The sequence below is a fragment of the Melozone crissalis genome, unplaced genomic scaffold (genome assembly GCF_028551555.1).
Source record: "Melozone crissalis strain CALT ecotype California unplaced genomic scaffold, PUWL_Pcris_2 ptg000018l_1, whole genome shotgun sequence".
Classification (NCBI taxonomy): domain Eukaryota; kingdom Metazoa; phylum Chordata; class Aves; order Passeriformes; family Passerellidae; genus Melozone; species Melozone crissalis.
In genome coordinates this window covers 3,458,636-3,483,507 of record NW_026535796.1, presented here as the reverse complement: position 1 = coordinate 3,483,507, position 24,872 = coordinate 3,458,636, and the positions used below count along the sequence as shown (strand labels likewise).

General features: G+C 52.7%; 1 protein-coding gene across 1 annotated transcript in view; it reads right to left on the bottom strand.

The window, feature by feature from the left end:
- Positions 1–19,810, bottom strand: part of MYRF (myelin regulatory factor) — a 44,521-nt gene extending 24,711 nt beyond the window's left edge. Inside the window, exons 1-3 of the mRNA XM_054275171.1 lie at positions 19,752–19,810; positions 1,918–2,005; positions 828–1,154 (exon numbers count right to left, since the gene is read on the bottom strand). Coding sequence (XP_054131146.1) covers positions 828–1,154; positions 1,918–2,005; positions 19,752–19,797 — 461 coding nt within the window. The 5' untranslated portion in view covers positions 19,798–19,810. The remainder of the gene's footprint in view (positions 1–827; positions 1,155–1,917; positions 2,006–19,751) is intronic.
- Between the last annotated feature and the right edge of the window lie 5,062 nt (positions 19,811–24,872).

Below are 24,872 nucleotides of genomic sequence, written 5' to 3'. Positions count from 1 at the left end.
AGAAAGGCAGATTTTTTTCTTTCAGCTTCTGGGGATCTCTTTCCAAGTTCATCCAAAGGGTGAAAGTTGTTGACTGAATGCTCCCAAATTTGGGAATCCCCATGTTGTGCTTGCTGGCAACACTAGAGGGCACAAGGCAGAGGGAGAAGAGCCATCCTGGCCTCACTGTCCTTACATCCACAATCCATCCTATGGGAGAAGGCTGTCCAGAGCCATTACCACCTAAAGATCCAGGCTGGAGCACAGCACAGCACCTTGGGATGTTACTGATCCCCTCCTTCCATCCTGGAGAGCAGGAACCACATCCTTTCTCCTCTTGGGAATAACTCTCCAGCTGGGTCCATCAGCAATCTCAGAACCCGCCCTTCATCTTCCCCAGAGCTTGTTGAACAGGACACATCCACTCAGATCCATCTTCTCCTCTGGAGCAGAGCATCTACAACATCAGGCCTTGAGAAGAACATCTCCCTGCCCAGTGTAGTGAATTATCCTCTGGAATAGTCATGGCAACATCCCAGAGGCTGAGTTCCATCCCAGAGACTGAATTTTGTCTTGTTACAGTTTATTCTGTGTCTCTTCTTCCTTAAAAATGCTCCAATGTTCTCCCACCTGCAGATGTCCAGCAGAGGTATCCAGTACTCTACAATGGCATGGGGGATGGTCCCAAAAAACCTTCTGGGAAGCTCCAGGAGCTCCACTCGCCCAAAACCAAGCACTTACCACAGAGCCACGCTGCCACAGCTCCATGGGACCCTGCAGGTGCCACCAGCCTGGAGGATCCTCCATCCCAGCGCCCACCCTTATCCCGCCACCCCATTCCCACTCACCCAGGTGCGTAGGAGGCCTTGGGCTCTGACTTGATGGGAGGCACCACGCTGCTCAGGCAGTGGCCAGGCAGGAAGCCCTTGGGCACCACCATGCCGTTGTTGTTGTTGCAGTTGAGGTGCGCTCCGTAGGCGGCTCCGCAGGGAGCGGCCAGGAGGGGCCCATGGCGGATGGGGAGCTGGCTGCCGGCCGCAGGGAGGTGGAGGGCAGCGCTGGGAGAGGGATTGCTCACGCTGCCGATGGAGCTGCCGGGAGGTGCCGGGATGCCGGCGGAGCTGGAGGGCTGGGGGTGCGTGTAGCTGGCGGGAGCAGGGATCTCAGGGAAGCAGCTGAGGGAGAAAACGGGACAATGTCAGGGCAACAAGACAGTGAGACTGATGGAAGAGTCCAAAATCCACCCAGGAAGTTCTGAAGTGCCCAGGACAGCAGCCTCAAGGTTTGTGTAGCCAGCAGGATGTGCTCACTGTGCTCCAGCTTTGCAGACCAGCCATGCCAAAGATTCCCACTCTGCTCCCAGATTCCCTTGGTCTCCAGGTCTGCTCCATCCTCCTTCCCAAAGTTGGGGTACACAGGGAGATCCTTCCCTTCTGCAAACTCGCACAGTCCTGGGGATTTAATCTGAGCTCCCAGTGCTCTGATTAAGGAAAAGTGTTTATGGTGCCCTTGTAGGGGATAAAGAGAGGGGAAAAAAAAAAGACTGGGAAAACTTGAAGGTTAGAAGCCAGGAAGAGACAGGAGAAAGAGATGTGAATGATAAAGGAGCAAAGAGAAATCCAGGAAGACTATGGAGAGGCAGAGGTGATTCCCAAATGATTCCTCAAATTTCAGGGCTGGAAACTGCTCAACAGGTTTCCAGAGAAGCTGTGGCTGCCCCATCCCTGAGAGTGTTCCACAACAGGGTGGGCAGGGCTTGGAGTAACCTGGAATATTGGAAGGTGTCCTGTCCATGGCAGGGGTGGAACGGGATGGGCTTCAAGGTCCCCTCTGACCCAAAGGTTCCTTCCCACCCAAACCATTCCAGGCTTCTGTGATTTCTCCATGGAAAAATCACAAGGAACACTGTTCCTGCTGCAGAGCAAGGGAAGCACTTACATCTCTGGAGAGTCTTCCTTGCTGATGTACTCTTCCAGGATGCTGGTGTCGATGTTGGATGGTTCCAGAGCTCCATTAATGTCGTGGCCTGGAGGGGAGAGGAGGTGGAAACGTGAGCCAGGAGAAGGACAGGAAAGGGCCTTGGAAACACCACCAGACCCTTACACAGTCAAGGAACTGATCTGAGAATTGTGGAATAATGGAATGGGTTGGAAGGGACCTTAAAGATCATCTCATCCCAACCCCCTGCCATGGGCAGGGATGACTCACTAGATCAGCAGATCCCTGGGGACTGCCAGCTGTCCATACCCACTGCATCCCAGTGTAAAGCCTCATCCCAGGAGATAGGGCACGTGGGACAAGCCAGGGCAGGGACACGGACACATGCTGGGAACCAGATCCTTTGGGATCCCTTCCAACTCAGGACATTCTATGATTCCCTTTGAACCCTTTGCAGAACACTGGAATTCTCCACCACAACCTGGATCAACCCCTGACCTTCCTCCCTCTCCTCTACCCCATGGGCAGGCTGTGGATTTCCCTGTCCTTTCTCCAGAGGGCTCCTCCTCCCCTCCCTGCCCTGTTCCAGGGAAGCTGGGCAGGGTTTGTTGACAGAAAATCCTTCCTTTATCTGTCTCTCCCAGGTGGGAGTCCGGAGGCCGCTGGGGCCAGAGCCAGACTGCTGTGCCAAAGGCACTGCCAAGAAAGTGGAAGAGAAGATCCAACTCCCCCTGCTCTGATAAGGAACTCAGTGAAAGACCATCCTGAAAGACCCCACGTGAAAGCCCAGGAGAAGCCCCTGCCCGCCCGGATCCCCCAGCTTCCCGGGAAAGGTCACTTGCTGATCCACAAAGGCCAGCCCAGGGGGCTCCAGCCCACCCCGGCCAATTGCAGCTCTCCCTCTGCAAATCCCTTTCATACCAAGACAGGCAAATCGGCAGAAATAAATCCAGCTAGGAATTCTGCCAAGCGGACAGGGTGTGTGTGGATACAGGGAGCTCTGCCTTAGAAACCTTGGCTGGAGGGGGGGAAAATCCCGGGGAACCGTTCGTTTTTGGGACATTTCTGTGGCAGAGCCCAGGGACCTGGGGACAGGGTGAGGGTGTTGCATGTGAACACAGGAGCAGGATGTGAACATCTGGAGCAGGGACACATGATGCTGCTTCCAGGTGAGCACTGAGGCGAGGAAAGAGCAGGCAGAGCCTCCGGGAACTCCATCATATCCCATATGGAGTTGCAGATCCCAAGGGAGCACAGGGTTTGCTTCTGTCCCTCCACTGTGGCAGCCACATCCTATCCTGAAGTTCCTGGGATGTGGTAGCTCCACCCTCTTGTCCTCAGAGTTATGGGAGATCACTGATGGCCATCCATGTGTCCCTTGCTCATCCCTAAGGATCTCTGCCATAGCCCACCCCCAACACTTCACCACAAACACATCTCCCAAGGCGCCTCTTCAAGCCCTCACTCTCATCCCGTAACATCCCCAAAATCTCCTGCCAGGGATGAGCACTCCAGGAGGGTGGGAATCCTCCCTGTGCTCAGCTGCCTCCCTCTTAGCCAAAAAACCCCCAGGCTATAAATCACAGCATGCCTGTGGCAAACACCCACCCCAAAGGCCATCAGGAAACTTGTCCTCATCCCAAGTTTCGACACTGGGATCCACGATCAAAGCAGCAAAAAGAGCACTTGGCCAATTTTTGTGACTCAGCCTGTCCAAGAAAAGTTCAACAGGTTTCCCTCATACCTCCAAACTCCAGGGGCTCCTCTGTGGTGGAAGAGGAGACCAGGAACCCTCCAGGATGTGAGGGATGAGAAGCCCTCTATAGACAGCAGGATGCTGCGCTTCCCAATTTTCTGAGGGTGCTGAGGCCCTGGAACAGGGTGCCCAGAGAAGCTGTGGCTGCCCCATCCCTGGAAGTGCTCCAGGCCAGGCTGGATGGGACTTGGAGCAGCCTGGGACACTGGCAGGTGTCCCTGCCCATGCCAAGAGGGTACTGGACGAGCTTCACAGTCCTTCCAACTCAAACCATTCCAGGATTCCTTTGCTTCCTCAAAGTCACCTTGGGGAGGTGAGATAAGCCCGCTGACGTGAGAGGTGCGTCAGGGCTGGGGGGCAGATGGGGCTGCCCACCAGAAATCAAGGACCTTCCTCTGCTCCAGGACAGTGGGATTTGCACAAATCCAGGGACATCAGGGCAGGGACGAGGAATGTCCCACCGCCCAGAGCTTCCATGCAGTCGGGCTCTGACCAAAGCCAGCTTAGGTGATTAATTAAAAGCTAATACTGCTCCATAGTCACGAGATCCCAAGGGGACAGGCATTCCCTCCCCCTCCCAAGTGGGGATTAGAGGGAAGCCACCGAGGAGGGAAGCTCAACACCCACATGGCTCTGCACGGGACAGGCTCCCACATCTCATTCCAGCAAAGAAAGATGGAGAAGCAAAGGAAAGCACTGAACCCACCCATCCCAAACCTGCCAGGTCCCTACATCCCATCCTCCTCCTGTCCCTGGCATTGCCACCCTGCTCTCCCACCATGTCACCGCTCCACTTTCCAACCCTTCTCTGGGACAAAAGCCATGGCAATCCCCAAAAACGCCAACCTCTGCCTGAAGAACAAGAAATTAAACCCTCAGCACCCTCCTCGTGAGCGGAGCCGGGCAGGCTGAGGCCCCCGGACGTGTGAGAATGTCAGGAATCCCAATGTTTGGACTGGTTTTCTCTGCCTTCCCCAAACCTCCAAACACGCTCCACATCCCAACAGAGGTGCTTCCCACCCCCCTGCCACCTCCTCCCTGCCCCAACCGGCTCGTCCCTCCTGGTGGCACCTTCCCAGCTCCTTGTCCCAGTTTTGGGTGCTCCCAGAGATGGGCACGGGGCCATAGGGCTTGGAAAGAGTTAACAGAGCCTGGCCTCTGTGAACTGTCATATTTACAGGTCTGAGGGATTTAACTCGGAATTTTCCTGGAGTGATAGGCTGAGAAGTTTATGGAATTTCTATTTATAACAGTCCCCCCCTCCCTCTTCAATTCCTCCTCTGTTGCCTGTCTTCAAATCACCCCTAATCCTGCCTGGGTCACCTGGGGGTGGGAGGAAGGGAGAGAGCTGGAGAACTTCATCCCAGGATGCGCTAACATGAACCAGATGTGGGAAGCTGGAGATGACGACGAGGTCAGCACTCTGCAGGGGCTGGGGAACATCAGCCAGGGGTGGGGAGACACTGGGGAGGAGGAGGAGGAGAAGGAATAGGAGAAGAGGCTCTGCCAAGCCCAGCGCTTCCCAGTGCCATTGTACCAGAGAATTTTCAGGGATAACTGAGGTGCGGAACAGCCTGGGAGGTGATAAAATACCCAAAATGGTGCATGGTGGAATAGGATCTGGAAACCCCAGGAGCTTCTGGTTCCATGTGGTCCCTCTCCCAATGGAGCATCTAGATAGGTGGGAGAGATGGATGGGCAGGACACAGAGCACAAAGCTCCAGCAGGAATGACCTGGGATGCCACAGCAGTGCCGGAGCTTGGCGAGGCACAGAGCCCCGGCACACCCCGGGCTCATCACGCCTGTGTCGGCGCACCAGGGCTGGGTTGTGCAATCCTGGGGCCAGGCTGCAGCATCGGCACATTCCCGGGGCCCCGCGCCGCTCCTCACCCCCTTCTCCCTCCTGCCGTGTTTATCCTTCGGCCCGGGAGGATTGGCTGCTGGCCTGGCCCCGAGCACCAGGAATCTGCGCCGTGGCAAACAAACCAAACACCGCCTAAGCCCGGGCAGCCGCGCGGCCAGCGCTTGGCTTCGGAGCTTCTTCCCATCCTGGACGGCTCTGCCACGCAGGGAGGAGCTGCTCCAGCTGGGAATAGCATCCCTCCCACACCTGCCACCTCAGCAAACCCAGAGACTTGGGATGCATGCCTGGACTAAGCTGCTTCCATAAGGAACAGCAGGATGACGTCCCTATTGCCACACGTGCCCAACCCTGGGCTGCTTTCATCCCTTCTGGTGACCCTGGAGGAGCCCCTGGCTCCCTCTGGATCCCAGCCCAGCATTCCTGCTTAAGTAATGCTCTTTATTACCTGACTGGGATGATAACCAGCCCCCAAAGGGGGCTCCTGTAACCGGAGCAGGACACGGAGCCAGTGCTCCCACAGCTCCCCAAAGACCACCCCAGAGCAAAGTCCTGGCTGTCCAAGGCATTTCCAGGGGATCCCAGGCCTTATCTCTGATCCACAGCCCCTCCTCATCCCATTACTGTCATCCTTTGCTCCCCCCAGGAATATCATCCTTCAGCAGTTTCCTTTGGATTAGGATACCTTTGGGATGTATCCCTACACATCCCAACCCAGCCCATGTCTCTTTCCATCACAGAAGGTGGGACTGTCCCAGGCAATGCTGAGGATCATCCACCCTCCATGTCCCATACTGGGGACATTCCCCAGCCAGCCCATTCCCAAGGACAGCCCTGCCCTTCCACAGCAAAGGGGCAGCTCCTGCATCCCCTGCTCACACCAGACCAAAAAACACAAGGTCCAAATTCCAACTAATTCCACACCAAAAACACAGCCAAGGATGAGCTCTGGGATCTGTGGGATAAGATCCCAAGGAAAACACCAAACTGAGAGATAAGGATTTGGGGGTTTGTGAGAATTTGGTTGTCATGGAATTTAAATGAACTAATCAACAGAGCAATGGATACGAGCTGGGAACAAACACATCCCACCAAACCTTCTGCATAGAGAGGCCAGGATTGTTCCCAGTACCTGACTCCCTCCTTCCTGTGAACTTTTGGTGAGCTCCCAGCCAATATCCCAAATTCAACCCCTCTGCATTCCTAGAGAAACTATCCCATGCCAGACAGGGCAGGGTGCAGGGAAAGCAGTGATCAGGGATAGGGATACAGGACAGTGGGATTTAGCCAAATCCGCAGGCTGAGGGAGAAAAGAGATTTACAGGAAAGACTCAGGAGCAACAAGCTGGGTAACAGTGAGCCAGCTCCAGAGGCAAGAATAATTAACTGGCCTGGTGGGAAGTATAAGCAAATCCATGGCAGGGGGTTGGAACTGGATGATCTTTCAGCTGCTTTCCAACCCAAACCATTCCAGGATTCCCCGAATACCCAGTGTCCAGAGGCAGCAGCATCTCCCTGTTCCCTGGAAAGCTCTCTCTGCTCCTACATAACCCCATAACTCCTTAGCTTACATCCACAGATTAATATACTTGAAAAAAAGCACTTTTGGATGAGGTGGACATGGCCCTGGGAAACACCCCAGACTCAGGGATAAGGAGTTTACACCCTCCATTCCCCATTCCCAAGAGGAGAAAGTGCTGGTAAGAGACATCCCAAGGCACAGGAAGCGTGAGGAGCCAGAGGAAATGATCCTGCAGGCCATGGGCACGTTCCTTGGGAAACTGCAGGAAGAGGAGGCAGAAAGGATGATCCTCCCTCCCAAACTTCCCTGAACCCTCCTTCTGAGCACCTTCTCTCCTCCAACCCTCCTGGAATTTCCCCTCATCTCCCCACACCAAAGCTGTCCTCCCTCCTGCATCCCTTTCTCCTGGCAGCTCCCCACCCTTGTCCTGGCCTTTCCCCCGCCCTTGCCAGCTGTGAACCTTGGCATGGATGGAGCCATTGTCCTGGGAGAACGGGGGCCGAGGAGGAGGAGGGGAAGGTGTGAGGAGGGACACAGAGGCGCGTTTGTCCCTGTCCCCGCGGCCGTCAATGCCGCGCTTGTCCATTCATGCTCTCCGAGGGCAGGAACAGCGGCTCCATTTGGGAGGCTCCAAGGTGCCTGCCCAGGGGGGCACATTGCCCTGTTTGTTTGGAGACAACGCCTTTATCTCCCTTCCCAGGATGAGGGTGTTGGAGCAGGGACAACAGGACTGCAGGAGGACACTTCATCTGGCTCTGCGAGGCTGGGGCCTCATCCCTGGGGACAACAGGGATGGGGAACAGCTCCTGAGGATCCCTGCTGCTGAGGTGCCTCACCTGACCTTGTTTTATCCAGACTGCAGCTTTGGGGGACAGGAGGGACATTTTCCATAGGATAACATGATGTGGATGAGCTCCTGGACACTGCCGTGGTGGTGAAGGTCCATATCCCACACCATGCCCTCAGAGAGAATTATTGCCAGAATGGATAAAAAATTAAAAATATAATTAGAAGCTACGTACCAGTACCAAGGAGAGACTTGATCCACCTGCCCAGAGCTTTCCCATGTTGGCAATGACCAGGAGAGGGAACACTCAGGGAACCACAAGGAGCTGACAAAGTTGATGGCAGATTCTGAGCTGTGATCCTGCTGCTCTCCTAGCTCCAAGCAAAGAACCCAGGGATGCAGTCCCTGGACACTGACCTTGCTGCAGGGCAACACTGTGGCTCTGGAAAGGCTCTCAGGGAATCTGCAGAGCCAGAATGAGCCATGATCAGCCCAACTCTAAGACATCCACACCACACACAGAGGGAACTCGGGATAACTCAGGATTTGGAGAGGTGCTGCCTCTCCTGGAAACCCCTGCAGCACAAAACAATCCTTAGGGAGGGAGATTAAGAACAGAACAGCACCAGGATACAGGAGCAGAGGCAGCCAAGCATCGCTGGGAACACCGTGTCCAGATCAAACACATCATTCCCTCCCTTCCAACTGGGAGGCACCAAGGTCTGTCCAGGCTGGACAATCTCCAGAGGAGGCTGGGAGGAAAAAGCAGACCCATTTATCTAGATGGGACGTTTTCCAGGGCTTGGGAAGGGCCACCCCAAGATTTGTGCAACCACCACGGATCTTTCACAAGAAGGAGCGTTGGGTCACCAGGGTTTTCCTGCTGCTGACACAGCTGGGACGTCTGCTCCGGAATTGTCTCCCAAGAAAATCATCACAAGGGCTGTCAAAACCCTTCCCCAGCCACGTGGCACAAAGCTCCCAAGGAGGATCCCCCCTTTTCCCAGGATCTAGCATGACCAATAGAAGTGAGACAGGTCCAGGGCTGTCATTTCTGTCTCCATGGTCCCATGGCAGGGGGTGGAATTGGATGGTCTTTAAGGTCCCTTCCAAACCAAACCATTCCAGGATTCTACACAAGTGAACTCACTACTGAAACCCCAAAATTCCCTAGGGATTACTGCCATGCTGGCTATTCCCACACCCACTTTTCACAGGGAACTGAGGTTTCTTTTTTTTTTAAAAAAAACCCCTTGTTTGCCTTTTCTGACCAACTCTGAGCCATTCCTGGAACATATTTCCTGCTCCAGGGATTTAGCAAACACTTCCCAGACAATACAGCCGAGATACCAAACATGCTGCTTGGATCCCGTCCATCCCATGAGCTCCCTGGGTGTTCCCAGGATCACTTCAAAGTGCTGGGCTGGCTGGAGAGCCCCAAATCCAGAGGGAAGGCTCCTGGCATGATGCTTGAAGATGTTCCATGGGGAGGAGAGGACCAGGAGGTCACTTGGGAATGGGTGGGAATGAGCTGTGTCCAAATTAAATACCAGGCACAAGGATTTCCCAGGCAGAGACCCCCAGGAAGGGACCGGGGTCAAAAACATTCCAGAGGGACCTTCTTGGTCTCCACAACTCCCTGAGAGGAGCCAGGTGGGGGTCAGGCTCTGCTCCCAAGGAACGTGCGACAGGACAAAAGGAAATGGCTTCAAATGGCACCAGGGGAGGTTTAGGTTAGATATTAGGGAAAATTCCCTCATGGAAAGGGTTGTAAAGCATTGGAACAGGCTCCAGTGGTGGAGTTCCCATCCCTGGAGGGATTTAAAATCTGTGTGGATGTGGCACTTGGGGATGTGGGATAGTGGTGGCCTTGGTAGTGCACCACCAGGGGAATGGTTGGACTGAATGATCCTAGAAGGCTTTTCCAACCTAAATGGCTCCACGATTCCATGATCTCTGCTCACATGGGCTGAAAGAAACTCCCAAGATTCCAGGCCTCTTGTTTCTGTTCAATTACGTCTGCAAGGAATTATATGGATACAAGAAAGGAAGAGGAGGCAAAGTCCTTTTCTCCTGGCAAAACAGGGATGGTGACCTCAATCTCATGGATAAACTCTCTGTGGCAGTGGGGAAAAACCTCCAGAGCTAATCCCTGCTGCAACACAACTGGCACTGAGGGAAAAACACCTTAACGACATGAGAATGGGGAATGGTTCGACTCCGTGATCCTGCAGGGTTTTCCAACTTAAGCCTGACCGTTTACGGGTTGGAAATCCTGTAAAAATCCCTCTCAGTGATCATTCTTGACCTGTTGCATCCACAGCTGCCCACTGGATGTCCAGAGCCACATTAGGTGTGCTTAAAAACCAGGAAGTAGGAAAGGTCCCTACCTTGACATTCCACAGCCCATCCTGCTCGACTGGGTTGAGTTTGTCCAGCTCCTCTTTCCGAGAACACCAGCACAACTTCCAGCATCCAAACTCCTCATCCCGGGCTGTGACAGCTGTTCCCAGCCTGCAGGCCCTCACAGGGCTGTTCCCTGTATCCCTCCAGCTCCTCAACACCATGAGGTGAATTTTGGAATATTTATCAGCCAGTATGTGTTGGGTTGGAAGGGACCTTAAGGATCATCCAGTGCCACCTTTTCCATGGACAGGGACGCTTCCCACTCATCCAGGTTACTCCAAGCCCTGTCCAATCCAGGCTTGGCCTTCCCTACAGATCAACCTCTCCATTCCAATACCCCTTCCCAAAACCTGAATTAAAACAAGACAGAACAGAGGGGACATGGACAGGTAGGATTTCCCCTTGCCCAGAACTCCTGGGATTTTGGGATAGATGGGATCTCATCTGGGAAAACCCCATGTCTGTTCAGGAGAGGGGCACTGACCGCATTATCAGCAAGCAGCCAACTGTAAAAAGGTTTGATGGCCCTTATAAAACTCCAATTTCCAACTTTTCCTTTACTTAAGCAGGTGTTTCATTCCCAATAAAGTCAAAGCATCCTTTTTAATGCTTCCACGAATCAATGTCCATAAACCCTGGCTAGTCATAACACAGGAGATAAGCCAAGATCCAGCAGGCTGATAAGATGTTTGCTTTCCTGTTTATGTGGATTTTGAGAAATCGGCATTCAGGATTAAAAGTCATAAATTATGCAGATGCCCCAACCTCTGGAAGTGTTCAAGGCCAGGTTAGATGAGGCTTGGAGCAACCTGGGATAGTGGAAGGTGTCCCTGCCCATGAAACAAGATGGGATTGAAGGTCCCTTCCAAACTAAACCATTCCAGGATTCTATAAATCAATGAATGAAACATCCAGTTCTTTGGATATCACACCTGAGTCTTCCAAAAATCCTGTTCCATGTGCACCCCACAACCTCTGCACTGTCTCCTTCCCTAAACTACTTGGGCAGGAAAACCAGAACAATTGTCACTCCATAGCAAAGTTTGGGTGATACCGAAGACTCCATGGAAAAAAAAAAAACCAGGGAAAATCAAATCAACCCCAGCAAAAATCCCTTTAATGCCTGGCTTTTACACCCAGGCTGGATCCAAGCACTCCAAGGCTGCTTAAAACTCTATCCTTGGCTTTTCCAGCCAGTTCTCCTCCCCACCACCACAAAACCCAGGGAAATATACAAGTGTTCACACTTGGGAACATTTGTGGACAGGGAATTCCCCAAGAATTCTGTCCACTCCATTTGCAGCCAGGCCTGGCCACTCTCCCCAACTTTCCCTCTCTCTGTTTGGAGTAGAGGGAAAGCTCTAAAAGCAGCCAAAGTTCAGTGAGATAAGTGGTGGATCCTGAGTGTCATGTTACATTTTCCCTTGGGAAGGGAAGGAGGCCTTTCCTTCAAATGTGCCTTGAACACACCCCAGGTGCCACTGGAAGCCAGCCTGGAGTGTGGGATCCTGGGCTGGCCACATCATCCACCAAATCAGGGAGAAAATGCCATGGATGGGGGTGGAACTGGATGATCTTTAATGCCCCTTCAAACCCAAAGCATTCCACGATTACATGTCCTGCTGTGCAGGAAGAACAGGGAGAAGGAACGGTCTGTTGGATAAGCAAGGGCATGCCAAGCATGGCAGTCAGTTGGAATAAAAGGATATATCCATGAAAATAAAAGTGAGAGCCACCGGATAGCCAAGTGTGGTACTCAACCATAGAATCCTGGAGTAGTTTGGGTTGGATGGGACCTTTATCTTATCCAAGTTCCATTCCCTGCCATGGGCAGGGACACCTTGCACTGGCCCAGGGTGCTCCAAGCCCTGTCCAACCTGGCCTTGGGCACTTCCAGGGATCAATCCACCCTCCACTTCTCAGAGTTCCCACGTACCCTCCACAGAAGCAGAACACCTCTCTGGCTCTCTGCCACTCTCTGTCCATCCCTAGTCCTGGTATCCCTCTGAAATGCCCCATGTTGATGGCTGTCCCTCCTGAATGACGCTGGAGCACAGGATGGGCACCCAGAACGTGCCGGCTCAGCCCCAAAAGCCACGAGACTGTTCCTGTTTGTGTCTCCAGCCACAGCTGCTCCCTTGTCCTCTGGCACGGCACACGCTGGTTAATCATTCCTCAGGCACATTCAGTGTCCCGGGATTCTTATCGGAGAGTGCAAAGTCCAGTCAGCAACAGCACTGGGAAGAGGCAGGAGGGTTCCCCGGCAAGGGCGGCAAAGCTGTGCCAGAGCAACGCCATCCTCAGGCTGGGATACACCAGAGGGACCCAAGGCATGGGATGGGAAGTGCCCATGGGTTCACCTGCACCTTCCCAGCACAGCTCCCAGCTCCAGATCATGGAGTCCTGGCATGGCTTGAGTTGGAAGCAACTGTAAGGATAATCCACTCTCTGCCATGGGCAGGGAACCTTCCACTACCTCAGGTTGCTCCAAGCCCCATCCAACCTGGCCTTGGATACTTCCAGGGATGGGGCAGCCAAAGCTTCTCTGGGCATCCTGTTCCACCACCCTCACCACCAGATCACTCCAGCCATTTCCACCAGGAGGAATCCACAAGGCCCTTATCCAGAAGAAGGAAAGCAGAGCAGGATCCCATCTCTCTTCCTTGAAATAACCATGCCCGGGAGCCATGTAATTCCCTCTTTCTGGCAGCTGGGATGACTTTGACTCTGGGATGACTCCTGACTGTCCTGGAAGGGCTCTCCCTGATAAGGGTGAGGAAGCAGAGGGAAACCTGTCCGTCTGGCATCCCACAGCTCCTCCTTGACCAGGATTCCTTTCCCATCTCCCTGCACGCAGCAGCCCTTCCACGCCCCATCCCACGCACGGGCTCAGCCAGATCTCTGTGTCACCGTTTCCATGCTGGTCACACCTCCAGCATGACTCCTTCCAACCTGCCCCAAGTGCCACCTCTTCCTGAAGCTTCTCCCTGTCTGTGCCCGGGCATTGCTCCCAGGGCAGCAGCCTATGGAAGGGGCATTACCCAGGACACGGGCAAAGTTCCTCCTCATGGAGCCTCGTGCTGACATCACCTTTCCAAACGCCAGCCTGCACTTTATCAGGCTTTACAGATCCACCCTCTCATGAACAGCTCTCTGGCCTTACTCCATCTGGATGTCTCTTACCCATTTCCCAGGATTAAGGAGTTTTGAAGGCCAGGAAAAAGGAGGTTTGGGGAAATGGGAGGGAGAAACACCAACAAAACCATCACAAGACCATGCCAGCAGTGGTGGCGTTTGGCACCAGCCTTCCCTGAGGAGTGGACGAGGACAAGTCCTTTGGCTGAAGAGACTCCAGGAATCTCCTATTGGGATGGACGTGTCAGCTTTCCCCCAGTGTCCAGGAATGCCACCTGGGTGTGGTGATGAGCTCAAGGGAATGTTTTTGTCTCTTCCCTGCTCTGCTCAGACCCTGGGATGAGCAGCATCCTCATGTCAACCTGCTCCTGTTGAGGGCTGACCAAGCAGGGCAGGCAGGGAAGCTTCAAACCGAGGGAAGAGAGAGGAGAACCAGGGAACAATCCCATTGGGAAGAGAGATAGAGAGGCAGAGGGGAGAGCAAGGCAAGCCACAGACGGGCTGGGGGGTCCATGCTGTTACCTGCTCGGATCCAGCGCATCCTGAGCATGCTGAGAGCCGACGTCAAGCTCCCGCCGTATCCCTGCTCTGTCCCTGTGTCATTATTCCCTGAGCTCAGCTCCTCCAGCTCCCGGGGCTGCTGCTGCCTGCTGGTTTTTCTATTCCCTCCGGGAAGAGTGGGAGGGCCGGGGAGGCAGCCGGGCGGCCGCTGCTCCGCGCTGGGATTTGGGACGGCCAGGGGATTACCCGCAGGGACGGTCATGTGTTAGTGCTGTACCAGCTGCCCCGCGCCCACTCCGGCACGGGCTGGCTCCCGGCTCCCAAAGAACTCCGGGCAAAGCCTCTTACCTTCCCCAGCGCCAGCCAGGCCCCGCAGTGACTGTCACCTCATCCCCCACCGCTCCTCCCGCAGCCAGGAGCTGCCCCCGGGCTGGGATCACGCTGGGCTTTTCCAAGGTGTTCTCCCCCTGCCACAGCAGCTCCGTGTGGGAAATGCTCTCTCCAGCATCAAGCCTCGGGGATGGATTTGGGGGCAGGCAGAGAGTGACAAGCAGGAAGCCCCAAAAGAGCCATTTTTTTAAGGCATTCCATGAAAAGGGATGTTCTGATCCGTGCAGTTAAATTTCTATGTCAATCCCAGGAAACTAAAACACAGGACACCAGGACAGATCCCCCAGGTTCCACTGTCCTCCTGCCCTTTCTGCTCCTAATTTTCCTCAAAGCAACAGGAAGACTTGGAAGCAGTCCCTGAATTCTCATGGATGTGCTGGTTTACACCAGCAGGAGTCTGACCAGCGAATTCCTTCTCCACTCATTCCCACCACCACCAAATCCCCCTTATAGCCCAACATGGGCGGACAAGGGGCAATCCCAGCTGTCCTGGGGTCACCTCACTGCCTCAGCTCCAGTATTCTGTATTCCTTTATCCAAGGAAAACAGGGAAATGTTCCAGACCGCTTTCTGCAGGGCGACACTTCCTCCTCACAGGCACCAAGTGCTCCACAATCAAAATCACCAGGAGTGTCACCAACACCGGGAACATGGGAACAGGCTGTCCAGAGAAGTTGTGAATGACAGAGGGAGGGTTTAGATGGGATATTGGGAATAAATCCTTCCCTGGGAGGGTGGTGAGGCCCTGGAATGGATTTCCCAGAGAAGTTGTGGTTGCCCTATCCTTGGAATGTCCAAGACCAGGTAGGCTGGGGCTTGGAGCAACCTGGAATAGTGGAAGGTGTCCCTGCCCTGTGGGATCCTTAAGGTCTCTTCCCACCCAAACCATTACAGAATTCCATGATCACACATATCCAAACATTCCCACAGGCAAAACCATCCACTCCTGGTCACTCCGAGCTCAGAGATTCCTGTGCACACACAGCCCAGCAACCCCTGCACGGACACACGGCTGCTCCACAGACAACATTCCCAGTGTTCCAGCCACTTGTGCTCCATGAATACCCATGGAGCTGCTGGACAACCTTCATGGAAACCTTCCCCTTCTGCAGAACCAGCTCTTGTCTTTCCCAGCTCCACCTTGACCCCAAACCTGCTCAACCCTCAGTGCTCACTCTCCTTTCTCTGCTCCTTTCCCAAATTCCCGCTTCCCAGCCCCCGCCGGCCCCGCTGCTCCGAACATCCTTCCCGCTGTACATTCTTCCCTGAGCCCTTATCTCATAAATTAGCCGGGAGAGGGATCCCAAATAGCTGAGCCGTGGTGTAAGCGTTTCCCTGAGGCAGGGGCGGGCGGGAGCAAGGGAAAGGTTGGGAGCAGGATGCCAGCCAAGGGTCAGACGCTGTCAACTCCCTCCTTCTCCTTTGAATCCAAACACAAACGCTCCAGGAACACTCCCAAACCCATGGAAATCTCCTTTCCCTCCCCTGCCAGAACCCCCCAGCATCCCACGCTCGCTGCTCCAGGATTTTTGCCTGCAGGATGGTCCTGGGCACCTCCAAACACATGGATCAGCTGTGCTAACACAGACCACGGAGTTTGGGAAGATTCCTGAGTGGGAAGGGATGATCCATGAGGATCATCCAAGTCCAACTCCTGGCCCTGCATAGGACAACCTCAAAAATTCCACCATGCGCCTGAGGACAACAACAATCTTCCCAACACAGGAGAAGCCCACCTTGAGGACACCCAATATGGAAAGTCAGGATTGCATTCCCAGCACCTTCATCCCAGGAAAGCCTGAAGTTATTCCCAATGCATCTTTTCCCTCAGGAACTTTTCCCTAGTCCATCTCAAATACCAGAGCAAAGCCTGGGATCCTTCCCATCACTTTTCTGCTTTTCCATCCTCACCCGCCTGAGATCTCACCCTCAAAGAGCAGACAGCCACATTCCAGGGAAATGAGGATATCTGGGAAAACAAGGATACCCAGGGAAACATGGATATCCATGGAAGTAAATATATCCAATGCATCTTTTCCCTCAGGAACTTTTCCCTAGTCCATCTCAAATACCAGAGCAAAGCCTGGGATCCTTCCCATCACTTTTCTGCTTTTCACCTCACCCGCCTGAGATCTCACCCTCAAAGAGCAGACAGCCACATTCCAGGGAAATGAGGATATCTGGGAAAACAAGGATACCCAGGGAAACATGGATATCCATGGAAGTAAATATATCCAATGCATCTTTTCCCTCAGGAACTTTTCCCTAGTCCATCTCAAATACCAGAGCAAAGCCTGGGATCCTTCCCATCACTTTTCTGCTTTTCCATCCTCACCCGCCTGAGATCTCACCCTCAAAGAGCAGACAGCCACATTCCAGGAAAACAAGGATATCTAGGGACACAAGGATACCCAGGAAAACAAAGGGTACCCAGGAAAACAAAGACATCCATGGAAATAAATATATCCAGGAAAACAAGGATGCCTAGGAAACAAAAGTACACAAGGAAATAAGGATATCTAGGAAAACAAGGATACCCAGGAAAACAAAGGATACCCAGGAAAACAAAGGATACCCAGGAAAGCAAAGGATACCCAGGGAAACTAGAATAGCCAAGGAAATAAGGAAATCCTGCCCGAGCAAACACCAAGGAAAACTTAGGAAAATCCAGGTCCATCTCTCACAGCCAAGAAAACCAGAGGCACCATCCAAACCTGAGATTTTGGGAACATTTGCTTTCCAAAACAAGCCTCGCTCTGCAGATGGGACCAGGCAAATTCCAGGATTTGGAATGACCACAGGCACCAGTTCTTCCCCAGCTCCACCAGCACAGCCCCCACTCCCAAACATCTCCATGAGGAGCCTGGTTAATCCTTGTCTGACACTGGGAAATACCAAGAGCTCAGGGATTCTGCCCTAATTTTCTGGGATTGCTTACAGCAGGCTCAGATCCTGGGAAAATCAGAGTCAAGAAGAGCAATGAGAATTCCCAAGTTATTCCAGGTTTCTCAGCCTGCAGGAAGAAATCTCCTCAGGGGTGAGATGACCCATAAGAAGAAGAAAATATTTCACTTCAAGCAAAAAATGGGTTGGAAAATGATTTCCTGATGATGGGAATTCAGTGATAAATTTTAAAGGAGTGATGGGATAATTAATTTATTCCTGTAAATTATTAAATTCTAACACATCTATTGTTTACCACATCCAAAAACCATTAATTCCTCAGGAGGGCCAGATTCCAGAGTAAATCCAACTCCATGATTTAGGGCCCTGACCTTCACTCCCAAAAAACCAGAGGATCACTCTGGCCTCAGAATTCCTCGGAGCACAACAATTAAACCTGGCACAAGAGGGAAAAACTGAGCAGCAATTCCTGGTGGCAAAACTTTCTTCTCTTCCCTTCTCTCCCTCCAGCTCCGTGTCGGAACAGATGCTCTGGAATAACAGCGGGAAAGGGATCAAGCTGCCCAAACAAAGTCGTGCTCCATGGAATATTTGGCTCAGAAAGGTTTTAAGAAGGATTTTATAGCTGAGGGTAAGAAATATCCTTCAGGCACAGTTCCCTTGATCCTGGATTCTTACAGGGACAGGATGGTTTTGATTGAAGAAAAAAAGAAAGAAGGAGAAGGAGATTAAAAAAGGGAAGGAGGAGGAAAATGGGAGAAAGTAGGAGGGAAAAGGGGGAGAAAAGGAAGAAAAAAGAAAGGAGGAAAATAGAGAGGAAGAATCCCAGGATGGCTGAGGTTATCAGGGATCTCTTGGAGTCATCTTGCTCGAGCAGGATCACCCCCAGCATCCAGAAAGAACAGGAAAACAAAAGAAAGAAATCTCTGTGTTGTAATAAAGATGCTCTGGGGAAAGGGAGAAATTCCATGTCTCCAGCTGAAGAGACAGAGAGCTGGTCCATAAATAACATTGGGATGCTGAGCCAGAGCTCTGCAGGATTCCCAGGAGCTGCTCAGCACCCCCAGGATGGGAAGTGGGAGAGGAGGATTTAGGAGTTTGGCCCAAGTGAAATCCTAAAACCAAAGGAAGCCCCAGAAGGCTGCAGGGAACGTGGGCTGGGAGCGGCCGGTAAGAGCCCTCATGGTGAGGCTTCCCATTCTTGGTAATCCTGGGGCTCCTGGGAATCTGGGATCATGGCTGGAACTACCAGGGGGGTGCTTCTTCCTTTGAAGAAGAGATGCCTTACGGAGAGGTCACATGGATGCCAGGAGAGGGGGAAGCAAGGAGGAAGCAGCTTGAGCTTCCACTCGCTCCCAAGAGCATCTTCTGTTCCCACTTTCCAGGATAAATCCTTCTACCAGCCAAAGAATCCACAGGGACACCACTGTCCTGCCCCAGCTGCCTCTGGAGGCTCACTGCACAACCCCACTGCTCCAAAGGGGATCCCAGCTCCAGAGCTGACCCATGGATCGGGATACACCCCAGGACCTGCTGGGGCAATGGAGCCTCGCCAGGATGGGCACATTATTCCCTCCATGTGCCAGGGGCTCATCCCAAAGGACACAGCCCGTGGCAACCAAACCTGGGCCTGGCAAGCGACCCACTGGAAAACAAGGGAGGGAAACAAAGCAGCGAGGGGGAAAGAGAAGGAACCAGCCAGTCCACAAGGAAGAGCGGAGCGTGCCAACAAGAGCAGAGCAGGGAAGGGAACACGGAGCCGAGGCAGGAACAACAATGGGATCAGGCTCCCAACACATCCCAGTTCAGCCATGAGCAACCACATTTCATCCAACAGAGGCCAAGTTCTCTTCCCAACCACTTTTCCACCCTGGTGGGAAGGAGAGCGATCCACAGCCATGCGGTGGCCACAAGGATCCAGAAAAGGTCTGGGATCCATAGGCCAGAGCCACTGCCACAAGACTGCTCCAAGGATAGTGAGAGACATTCCAAGGTCCTTGCTGGGCTGGCAGTGGGAATCTAAGGCATGGCACAACACAATTCCCAGAATATCCAGCTTGGCACCCACAGTGTGCACCGGAGGATGCACAGCTGCCCCTGGATAGGGATCTGTGCCATTCCAGGATGGTGTGGAGCCAGGCTGGGAGAGCTGGGATTGTTTAACCTGGAGAAGGGAAAGCTCCAGAGAGACCTCATAGCCCCTTCCAGCGCCTAAAGGGACTTCAGGAGAGCTGCAGAGGGACTTTGACAGAGGGTCTGGAGTGACAGGACAAGGGGGAATGGCTTCCCACCGCCAGAGAACAGGGTTAGACGAGATGTTGGGAAGGAATTCCTCCCTGTGAGGGTGCCGAGGCCCCTGGACGGGTTTCCCAGGGAAGCCGTGGCTGCCCCATCCCTGGCAGTGCCCAAGGCCAGGCTGGACAAGGCTGGGAGCACCCTGGGCTAGGGAAGGTGTCCGTGCCCAGGGCAGGGGCTGGCACTGGATGAGCCTGAGGCTCCCTTCCCTCCCAGCCCATTCCACGGCCGATCCCGGGCCGGGCCGGCCCTGTGGGGCGGCGCTGCCCCCGTTACCTTCAAAGAAGCGCTGCAGAGCCTCCGTCTCGTCCACCACCTCCATGGCTGGGCCATGCACGGGCCGGCCCCGGCTCAGTCCCTGCGGCTGCAGGGGGGCATCGCCCCGGCCCGGGCGGCCCCGCCGCGACCCCCGAGCCCCGTGCGGGCCCCGCTCTCAGCGCCGGGCTCCCGCTGCCCAGCGCGGCCGCCCGATGCCCATCGGCGTCCGCCGAGCGCTGCCCCGGACTCCTCGGGCTGCCGCGGCCGCTCCTCCCTCCTTGCCCGCTTCCCTCCCTCCCTCTCTCCCCCCGTGCCGGCCCTTCCCCGCCCGCTGCTCCTCCTCCGCCCCGCGCCGCGATCGGGGCACCCCCGCCGAGAGGCTCCGGCGACGCCGCCGAGTCGGGAGGTTGCCGAAAGTCACCTAAAAACGCTCGCCAGGCACCGGGAGGGACCTGCGGACTGAAAAATCCGCTCAGAATGCGCTAAAAAGCGGCCACGAGCCGCCAAGAAACAGCCCCAAGTCACAAGGCACTAAAGTCCCAAGAGCAGCCATCGAAACTCAGCCACTAAAGCCCCCCAAATCGGCTACTACAGCCCCCAAACCCAGTCACTTAAGCCCCAAAACCCAGCTACTAAAGCCCCGAAACCCAGCCACGAAAGCCCCAAAAACCAGCCACTAAAGCCCACCAAAACCAGCCACTAAAGCCCTAAAACCTGGCCACCAAAGCCCCCCAAGCCCAGCCACTAAAACCCCCCAAAATTGGCTACTAAAGCCCACAAACCAGTTACTGAAACCACAAAACCAGCCACTAAGGCCCCCCAAAATCAGCTACTAACTCCCCAAAACCCCAGCCACTAAAGCCCCCCCAAAAAAGCCACTAAACCCCCAAAAACCAGCCACTAAAGCTCCCAAAAATTGGCTACTAAAGCCCCAAAAACTGGCTACTAAAGCCCCCAAAACCAGCCACTAAAGCCCCCAAAACTCAGCCACTAAAGCCCAAAAACCCAACCACTAAACCCCCAAAAACAGCCACTAAAGACCCCCAAAATTGGCTACGAAATCCCCCAAACCCGGCTACTAAAGCCCCAAAAACCCAGCCACTAAAGCCCCCCAAAACAGGCTACTAAAGCCCCAAAAACCAGCCACTAAAGCCCCCAAAAACAGCCACTAAAGCCCCTCAAAACCAGCCACTAAAGCCCCCCAAAACAGGCTACTAAACCCCCAAAAACTAGCCACTAAAGCCCCCCAAAATCGGCTACAAAATCCCCCAAAATCGGCTACTAAAGCCTCAAAACTCAGCCACTAAAGCCCCCAATACCCAGCCCTAAAACTCCCCAAAACTGGCCACTAAAGCCCCCCAAAACTGGCTATTACAGCCCCAAAAACTAGCCACTAAAGCCGAAAAAAACTGGCTAATAAAGCCCCAAAACCCAGCCACTGATGTCCCCAAAACTCAGCCACTAAAGCCCCCCCAAAACTCAGCCACTAAAGCCCCCAAAAATCGGCCACTAAAGCCCCCAAAAAACAGCCACTAAAGCCCCCCAAAAACAGCTACTAAAGCCCCAAAAACAGCCACTAAAGGCCCCAAAACCCAGCCACTAAAGCCCCCCAAAACAGCCACTAAAGCCCCCCAGAACTGGCTGCTAAAGCATCAAAACTCTGTGCAAAAAGCACAAAAAAGAGAGGCAAAAATCACTAGAAAACAAAACAAAAAAGCAGGCACAAACTACCAAAATCTGTCTAGCAAACTACAAAAACAGCCACAAAGCACTAAAATTTGCCCACAAGGCACCAAAACCCCTCACAAAACAGTAAAGTTTGTGCACTAAGCGCTAAAATCCCTCACAAAGCACTAAAATTTGTGCACAAAGCACCAAAATCCCTCTCAAAACACCAAAATCTTCCACAAAGCAAATCCACAAGACACCAGAAAATCAGTCAAAAGCTGCCAAAATCCAGCCACAAACCACCGGGAAAAAGCATTGACAAAGCACCAAAATCCAGCCAGAAAGCACTAAGAAAAAAAGAACCCCAAGCCACCAAAAATACAGCCACAAAGTATCAAAATCTGTCCATAAACCACAAAAAAAAAGTTACAGAAAACTAAAACATGGCCACAAGCCACCAAATGTCATAAGCTACCAAAATCCATCCAGAAACTACCAAAAAATCCCAATGTACCAAATCCCAAGCCGCAATGTACCAAAATCTGTTCACAGAGCACAAAAAACACTCACAAAGCACCAAAATTTGTGCACGAAGCACCAAAATCTCTCACAAAGCAAAGTCCCAAGGCACCAAAAAAAAAAAAGACAGCCACAAGCCACCAAAATCTGGCCAGAAATCACTGAAAAACACCCTCAAAGCACCCAAATCTGTCCCCAGTCATAAGGTGCCAAAAAAGAGCCCTAAACCATCAAAAATCCAGCCACAAATGGCCAAAATCTATCCAGAAACTACGAAAACCCGGCCACAAAACACTGAACTTGCCACAAATTACAAAAATGCAGCCACAAACCAGCAAACCTGTTCATAAAACCAGCCCTGAGGCACAAAATCCAACCACAAACCACCAAAATCCTCCCAGAAATTCCAAAACCAGCCACAAATCACTGGAACCCTGTTTTTTAAAAAAGACACAAATCACTGAAATGCAGGCACAAATTACCAAACCAGGAAATCCCCAAAATCCAGCCTCACATTCCAGTCACAGGTCACAAAACCAACTGCAAATCACCAAAATCCAGGTGCAGATCACCCTAAAACAGCCCGAAATCATTGAAATCCAACCTCAAATCACCAAAATCCAGCTCCAAATCACCCTAAACACCAAATCCAGCCCTAAATCATCAAAATCCAGGTGCAAACCACCAAAATCCAGTCAGAAATCCAACCCAAAATCACTAGAATCCACCCCTAAATCCACCAAAAATTAGCCCTCAAATCACAAAAATCCAGCTCCAAATCACCCTAAACACCAAATCCAGCCCTAAATCATCAAAATCCAGGTGCAAACCACCAAAATCCAGTCAGAAATCCAACCCAAAATCACTAGAATCCAGCCCTAAATCCACCAAAACTTAGCCCTCAAATCACAAAAATCCAGCTCCAAAACACCCTAAACCAGTCCCAAATTACCCTAAACCAGCCCTAAACACCAAATCCAGCCCCACATCACCCAAATCCAGCCCCAAGTCACCCTAAACCAGCCTCAAGCACAAATTCAGCCCTACATCATCAAAATCCAGCTGCACACCACCAAAATGCAACCTCAAATCACCAAATCCAGCCCCAAATCACCCAAATCCAGCCCCAAATCTGCCTAAAACAGCCCCAAGCACCAAATCCAGCCCTAACCTCAAAACCTCAACCTCAACCACAACCTCAAAGTCCAGCTGCACACCACCAAAATCCAACCTCAAATCACACTAAATCAGCCCTAACCAGCAAATCCAGCCCTAAATCAACCAAATCCAGCCTCAAATCATCCAAATCCAGCCGGAAATCACCCAAAACCATCCCCAAATCTCCCTAAACCAGCCCCAAGCACGAAATCCAGCCCTAAATCATCCAAAACCAGCCCTACATCATCGAAATCCAGCTGCACACCACCAAAATCCAACCTCAAATCACTCTAAATCAGCCCTAACCAGAAAATCCATCCCTAAATCATCCAAATCCAGCCCTAAATCACCCTAAGCCAGCCCCAACCAGCAAATCCAGCCCCAAATCATCCAAATCCAGCCCTAAATTATCAGAATCCAGCTGGAAATCACCCAAATCCAGCCCTAAATCACACAAATCCAGCCCCAAATCATCCAAAACCAGCCCTAAATCATCCAAATCCAGCCCCAAATCATCCAAATCCAGCCCTAAATTATGAGAATCCAGCTGGAAATCACCCCAAACCAGCCCCAAATCACCCCAAACCAGCCTCAAATCACCCTAAATCAGCCCCCCAACCAGCAAACCCAGCTCCAAATCACCCAAATCCAGCCCCAAACCACCCAAACCCAGCCCCAAATCCCACCGCAGAGCCCAACCCCTGCCCCCTCAGGGGAAGGCCCAGCTGGGGTTTGTTCTCCCCAGATGTTCCCACAACCCCCAATAACCCCCCCCCAACACACACTCACCCCTCCCACCCCATAATGACTCCAATCAAATAAATAAGGGCCCGCTGGGAATAATGTCCATGAAGTTCCGAGTTCTCGGAGCGCCGGGGCCCTGCCAGCCCCAAACTGTGGGGCCTTTCTGCTGCGGGCCAGCCAGGGCACAATGAGGGATTGTCCAGCCCCACATCCCAATTGAGAAGGGCAGATTCTCCGGGATATATAAATATATTTATCCCGCTCCCACAGCTGTGCAGTGACCAATTCTTCTCCCGGGAGAGGAGGGGGATTGAGGATTGGGGACAGTAATGGGTCTATTATTTCGGGATGGAGAGAACGAGCCCTTTTTTCTCCTCTCTCTCTACATTAAGACAATTGTTATTCCTTGCTCCCCTTGTTCCTGCTCTCAGCCCCCTGATTCGGGCACAAGCTGCGTGGGAAGGAAAGGAAATTAAGGGAAAATGGATTTTTCCTGGGAAGCTGAGCGCCAGCCCAGCCTAAACCCTGTTAGATGTTGGTCTGTAATATTTTACTTAAATAAAGATTAAACCCAGCACTAAAGTCAGAATTGGATTGGATGATCCTTAGAGGCCTTTTCCAACTCAGGATATTGAATCCTAGAATGCATGATTCTGTCATTTAGAATCCTGGAATCCACGGAAACATATCCCATAATCTTGTGGATTCATAAAATCATCATTTGATTTGTAGAAACACATTCCATCGCTCTGTGATTTAGAATCCCAGAATCCTGGAATGGTTTGCCTTGGGAGTGAACTTAAAGCTCATCCATGGAATTCTTCAGCTGGGAATAGCCCCAGGCCATGAACCTGCTTTCCAGAGCCATGTCCCTGTGGTCTTCACCGTGTAGGACATTGGGAAAATCCCATTTGGGACTCACCTTCCTTGCAGAAAGATCCCAGCATCCAAAGGGTAGATTTCCACACCATTCTGACTCATATATCCAACCTAATTGAATATTTGGGATATATTCTTGACTGAGAGTATTCATCTTCCTCTTCTATCCTT